Source organism: Heterocephalus glaber, unplaced genomic scaffold (genome assembly GCF_053883595.1).
Source record: "Heterocephalus glaber isolate CG9 unplaced genomic scaffold, H.glaber_assembly_v1.0 deba00001743, whole genome shotgun sequence".
Taxonomy (NCBI): Eukaryota; Metazoa; Chordata; class Mammalia; order Rodentia; family Bathyergidae; genus Heterocephalus; species Heterocephalus glaber.
Window position 1 is genome coordinate 241,401 of NW_028258449.1, and position 17,712 is coordinate 259,112.

Sequence of the window (17,712 nt, forward strand, 5' to 3'; positions counted from 1 at the left end):
AATTTTCAAAATATTTTTAAATTTTAAGGTCTTTTATATTGCTTCAAAATTATCTATGTTAAATTAATTTTTTTTTTTTTTTTTTTTTTTGTACCAGGGATTGAACTCGGGTCCTTGCACTTGGCAGGGCAGGCGGTGGAACCATTGAGCTAAATCCCCGGCCCTTAACTCATTTTTATTACTCTTTTGGAAAATAACTTCAAAGAATGTTAACAGTCTATTGCATTTCCATGTGAAAGAGTCTAATTGACAGATTCTGGTTTTCAATAATATACTTTTCTCTCCATTTTTTGTTAATATTTATTTGGGTGAACAAAACAAGAACGTGATTATAAAGGTAGATGACCCCTGTTAAGCTGAACTCTTTTTTCAAAGGTGAAAGATCTATACGATCTGAAGAGAAATCAGAGGATCCTGCTCTTTTTAAATAAAATCTAATACAGAAATATGAGTCAAGCTTGTGATTTCTAGTGGCTGTTAGTGCGCAAAGTTGTTAAGAAAGCATTTAGAGAACCTTGCTCTAAAAATTATATCCCTTTTCCTGTCAGCACACAATAGCCTGCTTGGTTCATAGTTCTGTGCCTCTTGTTTTCTTAACTAATTCTCATGGGACTTTGCTTTGTGTTAGAAATAGCATGTCTCCTGTCTCCTACTTAGTCCAGACTTATTTTAGTATAGGATATTTCAGAGTACTAGATTTAAGTTTTTTATCATGTTATGAAATAAAATGGAAGGTAGTAAAGCACTGATTAATAGATGGGTCTTCTAAATTGAGAAACATGAGCCAGCATAGTGGCGCATGCCTGTAATCCCAGCACCCGGGAGGCTGAGGTACGAGGATCTCCGCATGTTCAAGGCCAGCCTGGGCTACATAGTGAGTTCAGGGTCACCTTAAACTACAAAGTGAGACCCTGTCTCAAAAAACCAAGAGAGAGAAAGAGAAAAGTGCAATCAGTTATGTCAGTATTAAAGAAACTTTGGATGTCTTTAATGTTGTTTGCATTATATAATGACAAGTGGTATTCTGTGTTCTGGTACAAAGAAATTAAAATTGATTTAGTTTGTTTTTGTTGTTTTTTTTTTATATCGGGGATCGATCTTGGGTCCTTGCACTTGCGCAGCAGGTGGTGAAACCACTGAGCTAAATCCCCGGTAAAATTGATTTAGTTTTAACCTTTAGTCTTTTCTTTTTTTTTTTTTTTTTTTTTTTTTCGGTACCAGGGATCGAACTCGGGACCTTGTGCTTGTGAGGCAGGTGGTGGAACCACTGAGCTAAATCCCTGGCCCTAGTCTTTTCATATTCTTTCCTAAATATGGAACCGTTTTATAACCTTGAAATACTTACGCAGTGTATTTTTATTTTATATTTTACATAATTTCCAAAAGAAGCTGTAGGATTTATGTAACTGAGAAATGGAGAGATCTTTTATTTAAACAAAATGAAATATGATTCCATGATACAGAGGTTTACTTGATCTTAAAGATGCTGCCTCATACGGTACCTTATTTTTCTAGCCCTCAACGATTGGGTCCATGGCTTTGACAGAAGGTGCGTTGTGTCAGCATGACCTCATCAGAGTTGTTTATAGTGATCTTCATCCTCAGAGAGAAACGTTCACTGCGCAAAACCGGTAATAGTCAAACCTATAGTGAGTAACAGTTGTGAACTTATGCTTACTCAGTGACTATAATTACTTCAGTTTGACTTCGATGTGAGAAGAATCCAAAAGTTGACTGCTTCACACAGGTAAAATGTGTTCATAGAATAGGTTGAGTATCACTAATCAGAAATTCAGAATGCTCCAGGATCTGAAACTGCACCAACCTGACACCACTAGTAGAAAATTCCACACCTGACCACATGTGATTGGGACACAATGAAAAGGCAGTGCACTAAGTATTGTATAAAATTACCTTCAGGCTCTTGTGTGTAAGGTATACATGAAACATGAATGAATGTGTCTTCAGATTGGATCCCATCCCCAAGATACTGCATTATATATACACAAACATTGTAAAATCTAAAAAGAAACCCCAAATCAGAAATACTTCTTGTCCCAGGCATTTTGGGTAAGAGTTGAGTTGTAATGAAAGGGCCCCTGTCTGGTGGTGGTGGTGGTAAGTTACGGAAAGTCAAAGTCAGCATGGAATCACCAGACCAGGACTCATGCTCTAGTGTTGCAGTTTAGAAACTTGCCCCTTGGGCACTTTATTTGCTCTCTACACCTTGCTTTTTGTTTTTGTTTTGTTTTGGGTTTTTTTGTTTCTTTTTGGTACCGGGGATCACATTCGGGACCTTGCACTTGCGAGGCAGGCGCTGGAACCACTGAGCTAAATCCCCAGCCCCACACCTTGCTTTTTGGATTGTAGATTGGGATTCATGTCTGAAATTAGACAATCTGCAAAGGTCCCTATCGCTAGACTGCCCTCATTTCTGGTAGCAACTCAGCTTTTGGTGTTGCACCCTCTTGTTTAATTATGTATAAGAAAGACTTTCAGAATTCCTTGGAAGCTTTTATGCTCACAGTTAGGGTGTATTATAGGGCCAGGATACAGAGTAAAATCAGACAAAAGGAGAGATGCATATTGTGAGTATGGAAGGACTCCGGACACAAAACTTTTGTCCTTTGTCAAGGAGTCAGGACTCAAATGTATGACAGTGGACAGTGTTGCTGTCTAGGGGAGTTCTCTCAAGCTTTGGTGTCCAGGTTTGGTTGAAGCTTCATCATATAGCCATGAATCATTAGATTAATTGGTTGTGTGGTTGGTTATCCTGGTCTCCTAGTCAGCTGCTACAGGTGATCTGGTCTCCATATTAAATCCCATGGTGGTTCTTTCTGGTATAGTGTTATAAACAAAGATAGTCTTATCAGATATGACATATATCACTTCCTAGAACCAAAGGCCAGACTTCTCTTGGGGCAGGGCAGAATTATTTTCTAAGCAGGCCATCTTCTGGTCTTCCACTATGACTCTCTTAAGTAAAAGCAAATGTGTTTATCTGGATATCTGCATTCCATATAGCATTTGTATGACAAGACACAGCAGTAACAGCATTATGAATGTGTTTAACATGTGGAGAAGCCCATGTTGGCTAGGGAATTAAAGAAATGACTAATGCACTGGGGCAGTGGTGGCAGACTTACAGCGCACGTGCCACAGAGGGCTGTTCATTAGCAATGAAAGTTCTATAAGGTTCACCTCCACTGCACTAGGGTGTAGCTCAGTGGCAAGGTATATGCCTAGTGCAACATGATAAGGTATATTCTAGTAAGATGGAGCAGCAAGTGTGAAAGCAAGGAGCTAGGAAAGTTGAGGGAGTATTCATGGGATGGTAGGAGGAACAGTGTGTGGTATGCACTGTGGTATGGTGGACAGTGGAGGGAATAAGGCTCGAGAGGTGGGTTGAGGGTGGACTGTAAAGACCCTGTAATGTTTGGGTTTTATTGTGCAGCCAGTAGGAAGATAGGCTTCTGTTGATAGCGTGGTGAATTGTTTCTTGAAGAAAAAATAGAGAAGGCAGCAGGGGATATGGAAACAGAAACCAACCAATGAGGAGGCTGCTATAATATCTGCCTGAGACATCATGAAGGTCAATATGAAGGAAACATTATAACCATCCCCTAAATAATTTACTGCAATCTATGGCAGAAATATTGTTTGTAAAACTGTTTCCTTTTTTCTCCCCCTAGGTTTGAAGTCCTGAGTTTTCTCATGCTGTGTTACAATTCTGCTATCGTGTATATGCCCGCCTCATCTTACCAGTCCCTTTGTCGGATGGGCTCCAGGTGAGAAGAGTAATTATTGTGAGCTTTCCTACTCGTTCATTTATTTGACAAATATTTATTGAGCTTGTTATTTGCCAGACGATGTTCCAGCCTCTCATGGCAGAGCATTTAACAAAACTCTGGGGCTTACATCCCTGTTGGAAGCCTTATCATCCCTCCTGACTTCTTGAAAATTATTTTAGCATTAAAGGGATATTTCCTTCCTGAACAAGGAGTTAGGTCAAGACATCTAAGTTTAGGATTGTCTAGTGATACCACTTCCTAGATAGTACCTTTGATAACTTGGGTTGAGAGTGTTGAGTATTTAGACAGTTTCCTGTCAAGGTTTGCAGGGCTGCACTTGGGAAAGTCTCCAGGAGTATGAACCTTTCTTTCATACATTTCACAGACAACTGCCCCAGTGTTGGGGGAAACGCAGCTATGATACCAATTATCTCTGTGGTTTTGTGTGTATGCTGATGCATGTGGGGGTTGTTCTGTGTGTCTCATTATAATCTCAAAGCAGAATTTCTAATAATTTGGACAAACCTGGCTGAAATTTTAATTTCCATTATAGAAACTAAAGATTTAAATAATACACAGTTCCAGCATTTCAGCTCTGAGTTTATCCTGCCCAACTGAGTTTTACTTGAGGAAACTGTCCGCCACCAAAGGTTGACTAGTGTATTAGTTTTCTGTTGCTGCATAACAAATTACCTTTTTTAACACATCACACATTTGTGATTTCACAGTTTGTATGGCCAGGAGTCTAGGTCCGGCTTAGCTGGGTCCTCTGCTTCAGGTTTGCAAGGCAGAGATGAGCATGTCCAGGAGCTGCAGTCTTGTCCCAGGGCTGACACCCCGTGGGCAGAATTCTGTCTGTGCAGGAGGTCTGAGGGCTTGGGGCTCTTGTTGGCTGCCTGTGGGGTCCACCCTCAGGTCCACGCCACATGGGCCTCCTGGCTCTGCCGGCCTGTGGCAAGGCAGCCTGCTTCTCCAGAGTGGGGGGCTAAGGGTGATGCCCCAAGCCTCATGATTGTATTCCACATAATCTCATGATTGTGCACATTTAAGGACCTTTGTGTGGAAGCAAATCACAGCCCTGCCTCTAGAAGGGGATGGCATGGGGTGTAACTCCTAGAGTGTGTTCCTTTGTAGGGAAGGGGACGTTACCAGGACCTCTGCTGTGGGTCCTGGCTTGCGAGCCACTGCAGCACAAGGCGAATTCAAGGACAGACAGAAACGAGACTTAGAGTGGAGAGGCTGAGTCTCGGGTCCTGGTCAGCACTGCTAATGGCAGCAAAGACAAGGCCCCCGAGCACATCCAGTGTTTATTGACTACAGTCGTGGGAGGAATAGGGAGCAGGGGAGCTTAGAAGGCACCTAGTGAGACGCTGCCGAACACCTGGCACAACGGTGCCAGGCCGGGCTGTCAGGGAATCGGCACTGCTGATCTTGCTTAGATGGAACAGACCTGTACTGGGACCGGGTGCAATGAGCAGCAACCCATCGGGTCCGTGAGAAGCCATGATCCAGGGGAAAGGGTTTTAATTGGGGTCACGCCAACCTCAGCTGCACTAACTCAGCAGTGCCCTGCACTTCACAGACCAGGGCCTGGGTCTCCGTCCAGCCATCGAGGGAGGGGCTGTGCTCGCCCAGTCCACCTCTGACACGTGCATTGAGTCATGTAGAGCTTCGGTCTGAGTCCCGATGTAAAACAACACAGCTGAATTATGGACAGCAAGCAGCAGGTGCCTCTCATGGCCTGCTAGTACTGGGCAGGGATGTCTCCTGCAGTCCTTTTTATAACAAATCTCCACATTAATTTTGCTAGTTGGGAGAAAGCCAATCTAAATACCATATCAATGATTTTATAGATTCTGTAAAATAAGTATATTATTATAATATTTCTTAAATGAGCTAATAATATTAATGGTTAATGTAGTTCTTGTTGTTAACGTAGATTCTGTTTTCTAGAGAATACATTCTTCAAGACCTTACCTCCAATCTACAGATCAATTTATTAAGAGGCTGTTTTGGGTTCATTAAAAGAAATAGGCCAGGCTTCTCACTGGCAGGGTTATCATCATCTTTAATAGGATTTCTTCGTAACAAAAGCTATGGCAGAGGCTAGTAGTCCTCTAACACTTGTTTTCATATCCCTAAAGAACTTTGAAAAACTTAGTACCCTTGGCCAGGAATCTGGCTCAGTGGTTCTGTCGCCTGCCTTGCAAGTGCAAGGACCCGAGATCGATCCCCAGTACCAAAAAAAAAAGTAAAAAGGGTACTAAATTTTTTTTTTTTTTTTTTTTGGTACCAGGGATCGAACTCAGGTCCTTGTGCTTACACAGCAGGCGGCCTTTTTACATTTTTAAGTAGACATTTTAAGTTTTTCATCTTATTTTTTCTTTTCTTTTCTTTCTTTTTTTTTTTTTTATGGTAGTGCTAGGGATTGAACCCAGGGGCTTGACGGCAAGCCCTTTATTGCCAAGCTACATCCCGGCTCTTCATTTTTTTGTTTTTGAGATAAGGTCGCACTGAGTGGGGCAGAGTGCTCTTAAATGTGAGATTCTTCTGCCTCTCCCTCGCAAGTAGCTGGGATTACACGCGTCCACCACCTTGCACAGCTTTAACATTTTTCTTTCTAAAATAGCTGCAAATAATACAGTTTCCAATATGTAAATATTGGGATAATTTTTAATAATCACTGGGTTATTTCTGTTTGGGCTGAACCAGCAGCAGTTTTTCCTCACAGTTCTGGAGACTGGAAAGTCCATGGTCAAGGTGCTGGCCAGTTAGGTTCCAGCCACTTGGCTGTATCCACACATCAACTTGAAAAAGTGAGAGTCAGAGAGAGAGCCCACTGGATTTTTTTGTTATTGTTGTAGTTGTTTTTAAGAGTAAGAAGAATTTATTGAGAGAAAGATAGCTTCTGTCTAAGAGAGACAGAGGGGGAACAAGAAAATGGGTTGCCCGAGGACCCTGTTTTCCAGAGGGGTTTTATGGAGCAAAGCCACCAGGTGAGGTGAGTTCAAGGTGGGACAGAACTATAGTCAAGTAGTAAAATTAATTTTTTTCTGTTAACAGGGATCAAACTCAGGGCCTTATGCTCACCAGGCAGGTGTGGTGCCACTGAGCTAAATCCCCAGCCCTAGTAAGATTAATATTGATCCAATGGGAAATCACAAGGTGGGGCAAAACAATGATCAACCAATAAGATTACAAGTACAGTCACTTAGGTAATACTAATTAAATGGGGATCGAATGGCAAAGCAAGTCAGGTAGCTAGTTTACAAGGAATGAGCAAGGCTTTTCAGTAAGGGGTGGATCAGGGATCTTTCCTGAAGGAGGTGGGTTAAGATCTTGGTCCCCAGCCCAGGTGATTGGTACCTATTCAGAATATCAGTCATTGCTGTTTATCCCTAGGGGAAGCATACCGGGTGTAATAGTTTCTGTTCTTTTTACAATGCTAGCCTTCAGTGAATGTGTCTCAATTGTCCTCTGTGCTGGCCCTGTCTAACTGGCTATAAGATATCTAATTAACTTACCTATCTACAATAAGAATAAGACTTTTGGTCCCTGACCAGGTGTAGTGGTTCTCATCTGTAATCCCAGCACTAGGGAGGCTGAGGCAGGAGGATTACCTGAGTTAGAGGCCAGCGTAGATTACATAGTGAGCTCAAGGTCAGTTTGAACTGCATAGTGCGATTAATGGCTGCCACCCACTGGGTTATTTTAAATGTATATAATGTACACAAAGATTTGATACCAGCATCTGTTGAAGAATAAATGAGCAAGCCTCTTCTTTAATAGTCTGACATTACGCTATTCCTTTTTCCTCTTGAAATTGAATTTGCATTCTACTTTCCCCACACAGTTCTATCTTAATATAATCCTATTGAAAACTTGGAATATTTTGTCAGTCACTTAACTGTCATTAATATATATATGTATGTGTATATAAAATTTTTAAAAAGTTATTGAGACCATAAGGCACCAAATAATAAAAATTTCTTTTCTGGACTCACCTGTACATTTATCCTGAAAAATTAATTGATTAAAATAATATAAGCACATCACAACTTTTGATAATTATGAAGGGTAGTATTTTTGGAAGGATCTCAGTGGGATGGAAGTGGGATGGAAGGCAGGTTCGTGTTTCTCTGATTAGAAGTAGCCCCCAGCTCTCTGCTTCCTCACTGGCTACGTGGTGGCAGCATCTCCTGTGGACACTGTGGCCGCTCTCAGACTCTTCTAACTCTAAGAGCCTCAGGAAGAGGACCCACAGGTTCATCTACCATCGCTCACAGGGATGTGCCAGAACACAAATAACTGGAAGAAACCCAGGGGTGTTGATCACAGGGCACAGAGAAGATTCAAGGTTATGGAAGCAGCAGGGAAACAAAGGCCATTCTGCCCACTAGCCTCTGGAGGCCTGGTCCACAGCCTGGGAGCTGGAGCACCGCTGTTGAGCAGCAAGCAGCCTTGCCATCTGAGACCGCTCGCCATGCTCCCTCGCATTGTGGAAAGAGCAGCCCAGGCTGGCATCAGAATCACCAGCCCTGGAGCCAGGCTGCACGATGCCAAAATGAACAAATGGCTCATGTGCATGTTTTATTCTGTCTAAATAAAACCATAGAAACGTCAAGTAAATAAACTGGCTTTACAGACAATAGTATTTTGAAACATCTCTTTGTTTTGAGGTTTCTACACTTAGTAATTCTCTGTGATACATTTGAGATGAATAAAAGTTAGGCATGTGGGCCAGGGATTTAGCTCAGTGGTGCTGCTGCCTGCCTCACAAGTTCAAGGTTCCAAGTTCAATCCCCAGTACCAAAAAAAAAAAAAGGCACGTGTGTGAGAAGAGGGGGGAAGGATGTTGGTGAAAAAGGTTGTTAGCTATTTGAGAAAAGTTACTGCTTCACAGATAAAGTCCACTAGGATTCAGGCTTCATGAAATCTTTTACCTGTTTCTGACTGTATCCTGGGCCCAGAACAATGGCTGGAATATGGCAGGCATCATTAAATGTTTGAAGAATGAACAACTGAATAAATGAAAATATGAATGCAAAAAAAGTTACTGAATCAGGAAATCACTCATGGTAAATACTGTATTCTCCTAGGGTTTGTGTGAGTGGGTTTCCACGGCAACATGAGAAACACTGGACAGAACTCTGTGGTCGAATAGCACTGGAGCCTGGATTTATGGTGCAGCTTCTCACAGGGGTTTACTACGCCGTGTAAGTATAGACTCATGAGCCCACTAAGTTTGGGTAAATTTTTGTATCCCTTTCTTCCTTTATTAGATGTAATACAGAATCATGTTGCACAGTGGAACAAAAATCTTATTTTTCCAATATGATTTCCTTTCACTACTTTTTAAATAGCCACTGTATAACATAACTAGATATTAAAATGGAGTCATCTTAGAAATTGTCAGGCTTTCTGTATAGAAAACTATGTATGTATCTCTACATTGTTTATAATCAAGTTTTTATGAATGTATGAAATGGGTTACTCTGAATATCAAAACATAAAAAACAATTTATAGGAAGAAATATCTGTAAACTACTTTTTTTTGTTTGTTTTTGGCTTTTTGAGACAGGGTCACACCTGGCTCTAAACTACTTTAAACAGAGTATTTGAAATTTTCGTTTTTTTACTATAGCTCAAACCATAACAGTCTAGAAATAAATGATACAGGCTGGGCATGGTGGTGCATGCCTAATAATCCCAGTACTCGAGGCTAAGGCCATGAGCACTCAAACCATGAGTTTGAGGCCAGCCTGGACCACATAGCGAGACTCTGTCTCAAAAAACTGAAAGGAGCCGGGGATTTAGCTCGGTGCCAATCGCCTGCCTCGTAAGCGCAAGGTGCCAAGTTCGAGCCCCCGTACCAAAAAACCCCACAAAACACCGAAGGGAAGGAAGGAAAGAAAGAAATTTTTTAAAACTGATGTAAAAATCTTGTTTTACAACTGAAACATAGGACTTGGAACAATAAAAAGAAGTTGTATTACTCCTGGTGTGGTGGCACTGGAATAATCCAGACACCTGGGAGGCTGAGGCAGGAGGATTACCCCATGTTCAAGGCCAGCCTGGGCAACATAGTGAGTTCAGAGCCAGCCTGAACTACACAGCAAGACACTCAAAACACACACACACACACGCACACACACACACAGTTGTATTAAAGATTAGATATACTTGGTAAAGATGGTAAGTTTTCTCCTTTTCCACAGGTATAATGGACAGTGGGACCTTGGCCAGGAAGTTCTTGATGATATCATTTACAGAGCTCAACTAGAACTCTTTTCTCAGCCACTACTGGTGAGTTATTTATTCTCCATTAAACATGCCTATACCTAAAAATGCACTATTGGGTTTAAAAAAAGATAAAATAAAGTTCATATAAAAGAATTAAGTATTTTGAAATCCTAAAAGAGAAAAGAAACGGTTTTGAGTAATTACTCAGGTCTCTAGAACCCTGTAGTGCCAGCACTTGGGAGGCTGGAGGCAGGAGGATTGTGAGTTGGGAGGGCATGCTCAGCTTAGTGATAGGATAAGTGCCCAGAAGAAGATTGATACAAGCAATACTAATGGCAGTACATGACCAAAAATATTCTCCATAGACATAACAAGAAAAGGACAATTAAAGTGGTATTTAATGGAAAGACTACATACTCCCGTAGAAAATAAGTGTCGGAAATGTGAATGACTGGTTACCTGACAAACTTGAGTACGCATGGGGAGAGAAGAGGATACTCAGTCAAGGCACTGGCATGGCTCTGACCGCCCCACTGCAGAAGCACTGTGCTCATCTCTGTGTTTTCTTTGATTTTCTAGCATGTATCCCAGGAAACTAAATACTCAAAAGATAATGAGCATAACATTAGTGTTATTTTTAATTGCAAACGAATAAAAATAGTGTAAATGTTCCACAGTAGAGAATAATTTATGTATTTACTTGATAAGGTTACATGTTTGAGAATTTATGCTAAAGAAGAGTGTTGGGCCGGTGATGTAGCTCAGTGGCACAGTGCCTGCCTGGCAAGCTCGAGGTCCTGTGTTCGATACCTTGTACCAAAAAATTGTTAACAGAGACACAAGACAGAAGAAACTTAAAATGTTAATAGTTGTCTAGGTGATTTAACTGTAGATATTTTTATTGCTTTCTAGTTTTTAAGCTTATCTAGTGTAAGTATTATTTATGCATTTTCTACTGGTAGTTCTTTTTTAAAAGCCTGTGTGTGTGTGCATGGTTGGGGTGGGGAGGTACTGGGGCTTGAAACTCAGAGCCTTCACACTCACCTACATCCCCACCCTTTATTTTTTATTTTGAGACAGTGTCTAAGTTGCTAAATTGCCCAGGCTGGACTCAACCTTGGAATCTTCCTTCTTCAGCCTCCCAGAGTGCTGGGATTATAGATAGGTGTGTCACCAGTTTGGCTCACCATTCCTAATTTTACCCTAAGTTATATTAAAACAAGTAGATAACAAAATTAAAAGGTACATCTTCAAAGTAATACCTTGTATTTATGAAACTTAAAATTCCTGGTGTATCCTTGGAACATATAAATTAAATTGAAGTGACATTCCAAGGCACTGTATGTAAAGGAGTGGGTGACCTCTCAGGGACCCGATAAATAACACCCCTCTCCCTATCCACAGCTAGAGCTATATGACAGAGAATAATTGCAGATAAGCCGACATTCCTCAGGAGACTTACCCTTTCCCTCCACTGGCCTGGGAGCAGCCCCTGGGGAGGGAGGTGTAGTGGGCCAGTTGGTTTCACCCGTGGTATCCAGGTTGCTCTGCCCCACATGGATGGAGAGGGAGGATGGCAGTGTGCTAGCTCATGGACTTCGCTGCATCAGTGCTGCCCAGCTGAAACATGGACCGGCCGCCCATTGGCAGTTACTCCCGCTCCGCAGAAAGTGGAGACTGATGCGGGAAGTACGTAGGGGAAAATCCTCTCTGTGGGAAACAGGAGTGGAAAAGTCTAGTGTTTATCGGGGATTAAATTTTGTATGTTATTGAGGCAGGGATTTAGCTCAGTGGCACCACACCTGCCTTGTAAGCGCAAGGTCCTGAGTTCAGTCCCCAGTACAAAAAAAAAAAATTTTTTTTGTTAATTATCATATGAACAATCAGAAACTTATTCTAACTTGTTTTATAACTAGGACACAAATATTAAACACTTTGTCTTTGGAATGCTTTTTGTCTTCGAAAGCTAACTTAACAGAATCCATAGCATATGTGACTCACATTTTTAAAAATAAATTCTCGTTTATTTAAAAGCCTGCTTAAAAGATTACAACCCAGATATGGTGGTGCATACCTGTAATCCCAGCATTTAGGAGGCTGAGGCTGTAGTTCAAGGTCAGCCTAGACTACAGCATGGGTTCAAGGCCAGCCTGGACTACCTGCTGAGTCTCTGAAGGAAAAGAAAAAAGACAGAGAGAAAAAGAACATTGATACAAACCTGATACATTTGTACTTTTGTAGGTTACAACAGTACAAGTTTGAAGACATGCAAAAGATTATGGAAATAGGAAATATAGAATAACCAGAAAGTATATGTTGATTTTAAACTTGTATAGACTTATATCATCATTTTAGGTTGCCAATGCCATGAAAAACTCACTACCATTTGATGCTCCTGATTCTTCACAAGAAGGCCAGAAAGTCCTGAAAGTGGAAGTCACCCCAACAGTGCCGAGGATTTCTCGGACTGCAATCACAACAGCTTCAATCCGTCGGCACAGATGGAGAAGAGAAGGTAAGGACAAAGCCCCACAGTCTGCTCTTCCATATCAAATGAATTTATTGGATTGTACAGGTCATATTAGCACATAGAGAATTCCAAAAATTTTGTTTTTTAAAAATAGCACTAGATGGGCCGGGGATTTAGCTCAGTGGTTCTGCTGCCTGCCTTGCAAGTGCAAGGTCCTGAGTTCGATCTCCGGTACCAAAAATAAAATAAGATAAAAAAATAGCACGAGAGGGCAGGGGATTTAGCTCAGTGGTGCCACCTCCTGCCCTGCAAGCGCAAGGACCAGAGTTCAATTTCTGGCACCAAAAAAAAAAAAAAATAGCACTAGAAATGTGATTAAATGTTTAACATTGTTTTAGTATAAATATGTATGAATATGTATAAAGATATTAGTCTGCTCTATGAATTTTAAAACAGAAAATAAGACCAGGTTAATTTTTATATTTTTTTTTGAACTGGTAATAACAGGAAAAAAGTTGCTTTAAACCTCTTTACTTACTTGGGGAGGTGCGTGTATGAGCACTGTGGAAGAAAACTAAATGGACAAACTGACAGTGCAATAAAGCAACTCATTGAAGAATTGATTCTTGCCTTTAGACTTTTGTCTTTGCTTTTCCTTATTTATAAGTGCTGAGCCCAGCAGTATTTCATAGACTTGAATAGTCAAGCTGTCTTGCTGAAGAGATACCAATCGCCATTTTAATGATACCTATTTTTCTGTCCTATTCATTTGCAAACCTTACATTGTTCATCTGACACCTGATGTGTGTGCAAGCTTGGACACACATGTAACTATATTATTGTTTGTGTTAATATCATATACATATATACATTCTCTTATCTGCCTGGGTCACAATGCTCAGAAAAGAGTAGAGCAGCACAAAAGCACTAAAATTTTATATGTTGAATCCCAGATGGCTTTGACTTCTCAAACGAGGCTGACACGAGTATTCCTGGCTCCCCGATCCAACTCGGCTCCACTGACCTAGGGATCAAACGTGTGCAAGAGGGGGAGGTGCTGGTGCGCAGGAGCCCTGAGCACGGCTCGCCGGAGCCCAACTCAGCAGCAGCCACAACAGAGGGTAGGACAGAGATGAGGAGGCAGAAGGCAGTGAGGCAGTTGCTGGAGAAGGGTCCTGGCTCTCTCCCCAGCAGAACATCTTTCCATTCTAGTGTGTGTTTCTACTACCTCAGGGTGTACTAGCTCCTCCTTGCAAAGTACCCCTCTCCCCTATGCCTAGCACCAGGTTAGGTACAGTCTTCAGTTACCCTTTGTGCTGGCCTGGAGTGTGCATCCCATGTAATCAAAGAGCAGCTTGGCATGGCTACTAACAAGTCAGGGCCTGTCTCCCACAGTCTGCAAGTGCTTGGAGTTTTTGCCTTACTGAGCATGTTTATTCTAGGAGCAAAATGCACCCCATGGACATGAGCCTTTTTAGTCAACATGGATGTATTTATTTAATAATTTTTTTAAAACCTGTGAAGAGATTTTTAAAACTTAGTGTACTTAGGAAACTGAAGTGGAACTCTCCAGTTTATCTGTAATTCTGTAGGGTGTTCAGTTAACAAGAATCCCTTATCTCTTTGGCAGAATGTACTAGTACTGATTGGCTTTTTAGAATCTGTAGATCAAGTTAATTAAGTCTTAACTAGTGAATTACTGATATCTTTCCTCTATAAATGTGTACCCTGGTGCATACTACATGTTATAACTTTAACAGAACGGACTATATATTTTAGAGGTCAAAATAATTTTTTTATACCCACCTCCCCATCACTATCTGTGAAGGAACACCTCTCTGCCAGGAAGAGTCGCTTGCTGTTTTGCATGTAATGCTGCAGAAGTTAGCTTTGTGAAAGAGAAACTGTAGCCAGACAGTTTTTGATTACTTAACACATTGCCACTGTGGAGCCTTTATACAATTTATGAAATACAAACCAAGCAGTTGTAAAAGAGGTTATGTATTTTTACATGTTATAATGCCTATAAAGCAGTAAACTTCCACCTGAAGGGAGTTTCGCTTTTTGGTGCATTAGAGATCTGAGCATGCTCAGTAAGAATCTAAGTCTGCTCTCTGTCTCCTGGCCTGTTTGCCCAGATTGACCTTACTTCATTGAACAGTTTTGCATGCGCATGATGTAGGGACCCAGAAAGTTGGCACTGTTCTAAAGATCCTTGTTTATATGGCTGTGAAAGATGCAGCCTTCCTGCTTTTTTGTATCTCTTTATGTTGTCCCTAGCAATCAGTCAGTTGTATCTTGTATAAATGCATACAAATGAGAATATGAATAATGTGGAACCTGGAGTTGGCCTAAATTGAGCATCAGCCCATTTTTCAACATTCTTGATGATTTTTTTTTTTTTTTTTTTTTGGTACTGGAGATCGAACTCAGGTCCTTGCGCTTGTGCAGCAGGCGGCGAAACCACTGAGCTAAATCTCTGGCTCAACATTCTTGATGATTTGAGCCACCTTATGTGCTTATACTACCATTATTAGGATGTCAGGAATATTTGTGCTAAAAATAGTATTATGTTAATTTTATTTAACAGTGGATGAAATTCTAGAAAGTATCAGATTAGTCTGAAGCATTGCTTCCAATTTATCAGAAGTCACACTCTTTTTGGTTTTGGTGGGGGTCTTGCTATGTAGTCTAGGCTGGCCTTGAACTCTTGGTGATCCTCCCGCCTCAGCCTCCCGAGTGCTGGAATTACAGGCCTGTGCCACCATGCCCAAACAGAAGTCACACACTTTTTTTTTTTTTTTGGTACCGGGGATCGAACTTGGGTCCTTGTGCTTGTGCAGCAGGTGGCAAGTCATATATTTTGTAAAAGGAATCAAAATAGTGATTTCTCTTTGGTATCCTATTAAACATTAAAATATCCTATTTTAGTGTCTCCTATTACTGGTAAAGTTTCAGTTTAGGGGAGGGAATGGGACTATATAACCACAAGGACAGTATAGTTAAGTTTCTTGAGGATGTTTGAAATTTCTAAAAACTTATTTGACCTTTTTTTTATTTTTGGTATCAAGGATTGAACTGAGGACCTTGCGCTTTCAAGGCAGGCAGTGGCACCACTGCACTAAATCCCCAGCCCACTTAATTGACCTTCTAATCTAGATAATAGTTTTAAATTTTATTACTAGACACTAAATGTATAGGAAAGGAAGCTATGAATAGAAAAGTTCACTAACAATTATTTTCAGGTCTTTCTTTGGATTGTGAATGGTGTTGTCACATAGGGGCCAAATGAAAGAGGAAAAATGTTTGGAGACACAGTTGCCTTTTCTATTCCTTGAGGTTTTTTAAGTAGAAAGAGATTGTTGAAACATTGGCTGGGGCGTGGTGGCGCAAGCCTGTAATCCCAGTACTTGGGAAGGGGAAGCGGAAGCAGGAGGATCACCAAGAGTTGGAGGTCAGCTTGGAGTACACAGCAAGACCTGTCTCAAAAAAACCACACAAAACCCTTGGTTATTTTGTAGTTTGCTAGAGCTTTTGGATTAATGTACATAACTGACTTTTTAAAACAAAACACGTTTTATGCTAGGATGATTTTTTAGTTTTTCAATTTAAATTGTTTATTATATTTTGAAACTGAAGGGCAAATAAGAGCCCATCACCCATCACCAAGCTGAAGACAGTGCCTGTGATGAAAGTGTAGTCAGCGTTCTCTTACACTGAGACATTTCTTAGCATATAAAACACTAATAGATTCTCTTGCATGGTGGCTTTTATGGTGTCATCATCTCTTGTATGGCCATATTATTTGGGCATCAGATATGCATGTGACAACGTTCAAAGCTAGCACTAAGTCTCTCAGTCTCTTTTCCTAATTAGATAAACCCAATGATTCTTCTCTTTGCTCCCAGTTTTATATCATTAATATTAATTCTGAACCAGTAACTATTTGTTCTTGGGCATTTTGGAGTTTCTTATTCTAAGTAAATTACTAAAATGATACCACAGAAATATAGTCTTTATTTTTGAGGTACATTTTACACAGTTCTTTTGAAGAGGTTGAGAGAAGTGGTGTCAGCTGTTACTCTTGTTGGTAAATGCATTTTCACATGGCTTTGCATGATGATTAGACTTTATTAAACTGCTGTGTGTGTATGTATATATATAATCATATATATATATATATACATTATATTATAACATGCTTTTTGCTTTGAGGATATTGTTTCTTTAGAAGAAATACCTAATCCATATGAGAACATGTTTTTATTCTTCCAGGTACTATGTTAAATAAAAGATTGTGTTTTGTATATATTTTGCTTAAGAAACCTTTATCTCAAAGTAGTATTTGTTTAGATTGTTTCCTGACATTTTACCTTAACTCTGATGTTCATATCTGTTTTGTAGATTCAGATTAAACTTTCTTGCAGTCTGAGGAAAATAGTTTGCAAACCAATAGCAGTGGCAGTGTAGCAAGCTAATATCAGTTTTTGCAAAAAAGAAAATATGTTAAGTTTTTAAGAGATTTTTTAAAATTATACTTTCAGTAAGAGAACTGAGCTTTCTGGAAACTACAGGCTCAATGTATTACATGCTTTCCTTTCCACAGAAACTCAAGATAAAGATTCTTTCATTAAGTCCATGCAGATTCTACATGAAACATTAATATTAAAGTGTTTTGTGACCACGACAATAATATGTCTCAGTGCTAAGAATCTAAAATATTACAGAAATACATAAAGCTGACCAAAAAGGTCCTCCTTAATTGCCCTTGCTAGATGCCCTACCCCTGCCCCCTGATAGTATTTCCTTCACATTAATTGATCAAGAAAATAGGGAGAGGCCTGGGATTTAGTTCAGTGGCACCACACCTGCCTTACAAATGCAAGGTCCTGAATTCAATCCCTCGTACCCAGGGTGGGCAGGGAGAAAGGAAGATAGATAGAGAGAGAGAGAGAGAGAGAGAGAGAGAGAGAGAGAGAGATAAGAGGGAGACCAGTGAGTAGATAAGTCCATAAGACAAAATAGGATTGTGAAATTTCTAGAACCATGTAGTTTTTTAGTTGTAAGAAAATGTACTAGTTCCACATTAAAAGTTGTAAAGTTACATAGAAACAGCTAACTTGAGTAAATATAAAATTTTAGGGGCCAGGGATTTAGCTCAGTGGTTTCACCGCCTGCTATGTAAGTGCAAGGACCCGAGTTCAATCC

General features: G+C 40.4%; 1 protein-coding gene and 1 long non-coding RNA gene across 8 annotated transcripts in view; one reads left to right on the top strand and one right to left on the bottom strand.

Moving 5' to 3' along the window:
* Hycc2 (hyccin PI4KA lipid kinase complex subunit 2) overlaps positions 1 to 17,712 on the top strand; it is a 73,042-nt gene that overhangs the window by 47,529 nt on the left and 7,801 nt on the right. For 6 of the 7 annotated variants that reach the window (XM_021249739.2, XM_087200379.1, XM_087200380.1 and 3 more), the window contains 6 exons: positions 1,516 to 1,631; positions 3,693 to 3,788; positions 8,891 to 9,007; positions 10,010 to 10,097; positions 12,390 to 12,549; positions 13,458 to 13,625. In XM_021249739.2, coding sequence (XP_021105398.1) covers positions 1,516 to 1,631; positions 3,693 to 3,788; positions 8,891 to 9,007; positions 10,010 to 10,097; positions 12,390 to 12,549; positions 13,458 to 13,625 — 745 coding nt within the window. The remainder of the gene's footprint in view (positions 1 to 1,515; positions 1,632 to 3,692; positions 3,789 to 8,890; positions 9,008 to 10,009; positions 10,098 to 12,389; positions 12,550 to 13,457; positions 13,626 to 17,712) is intronic. The other variant, XM_004871641.3, reaches the window with a different exon arrangement.
* LOC106008414 (uncharacterized) overlaps positions 5,017 to 17,712 on the bottom strand; it is a 30,047-nt gene continuing 17,351 nt past the window's right edge. The window contains exons 2-3 of the long non-coding RNA XR_015447062.1: positions 12,109 to 12,204; positions 5,017 to 11,744 (exon numbers count right to left, since the gene is read on the bottom strand). This is a non-coding gene — a long non-coding RNA (uncharacterized LOC106008414). The remainder of the gene's footprint in view (positions 11,745 to 12,108; positions 12,205 to 17,712) is intronic.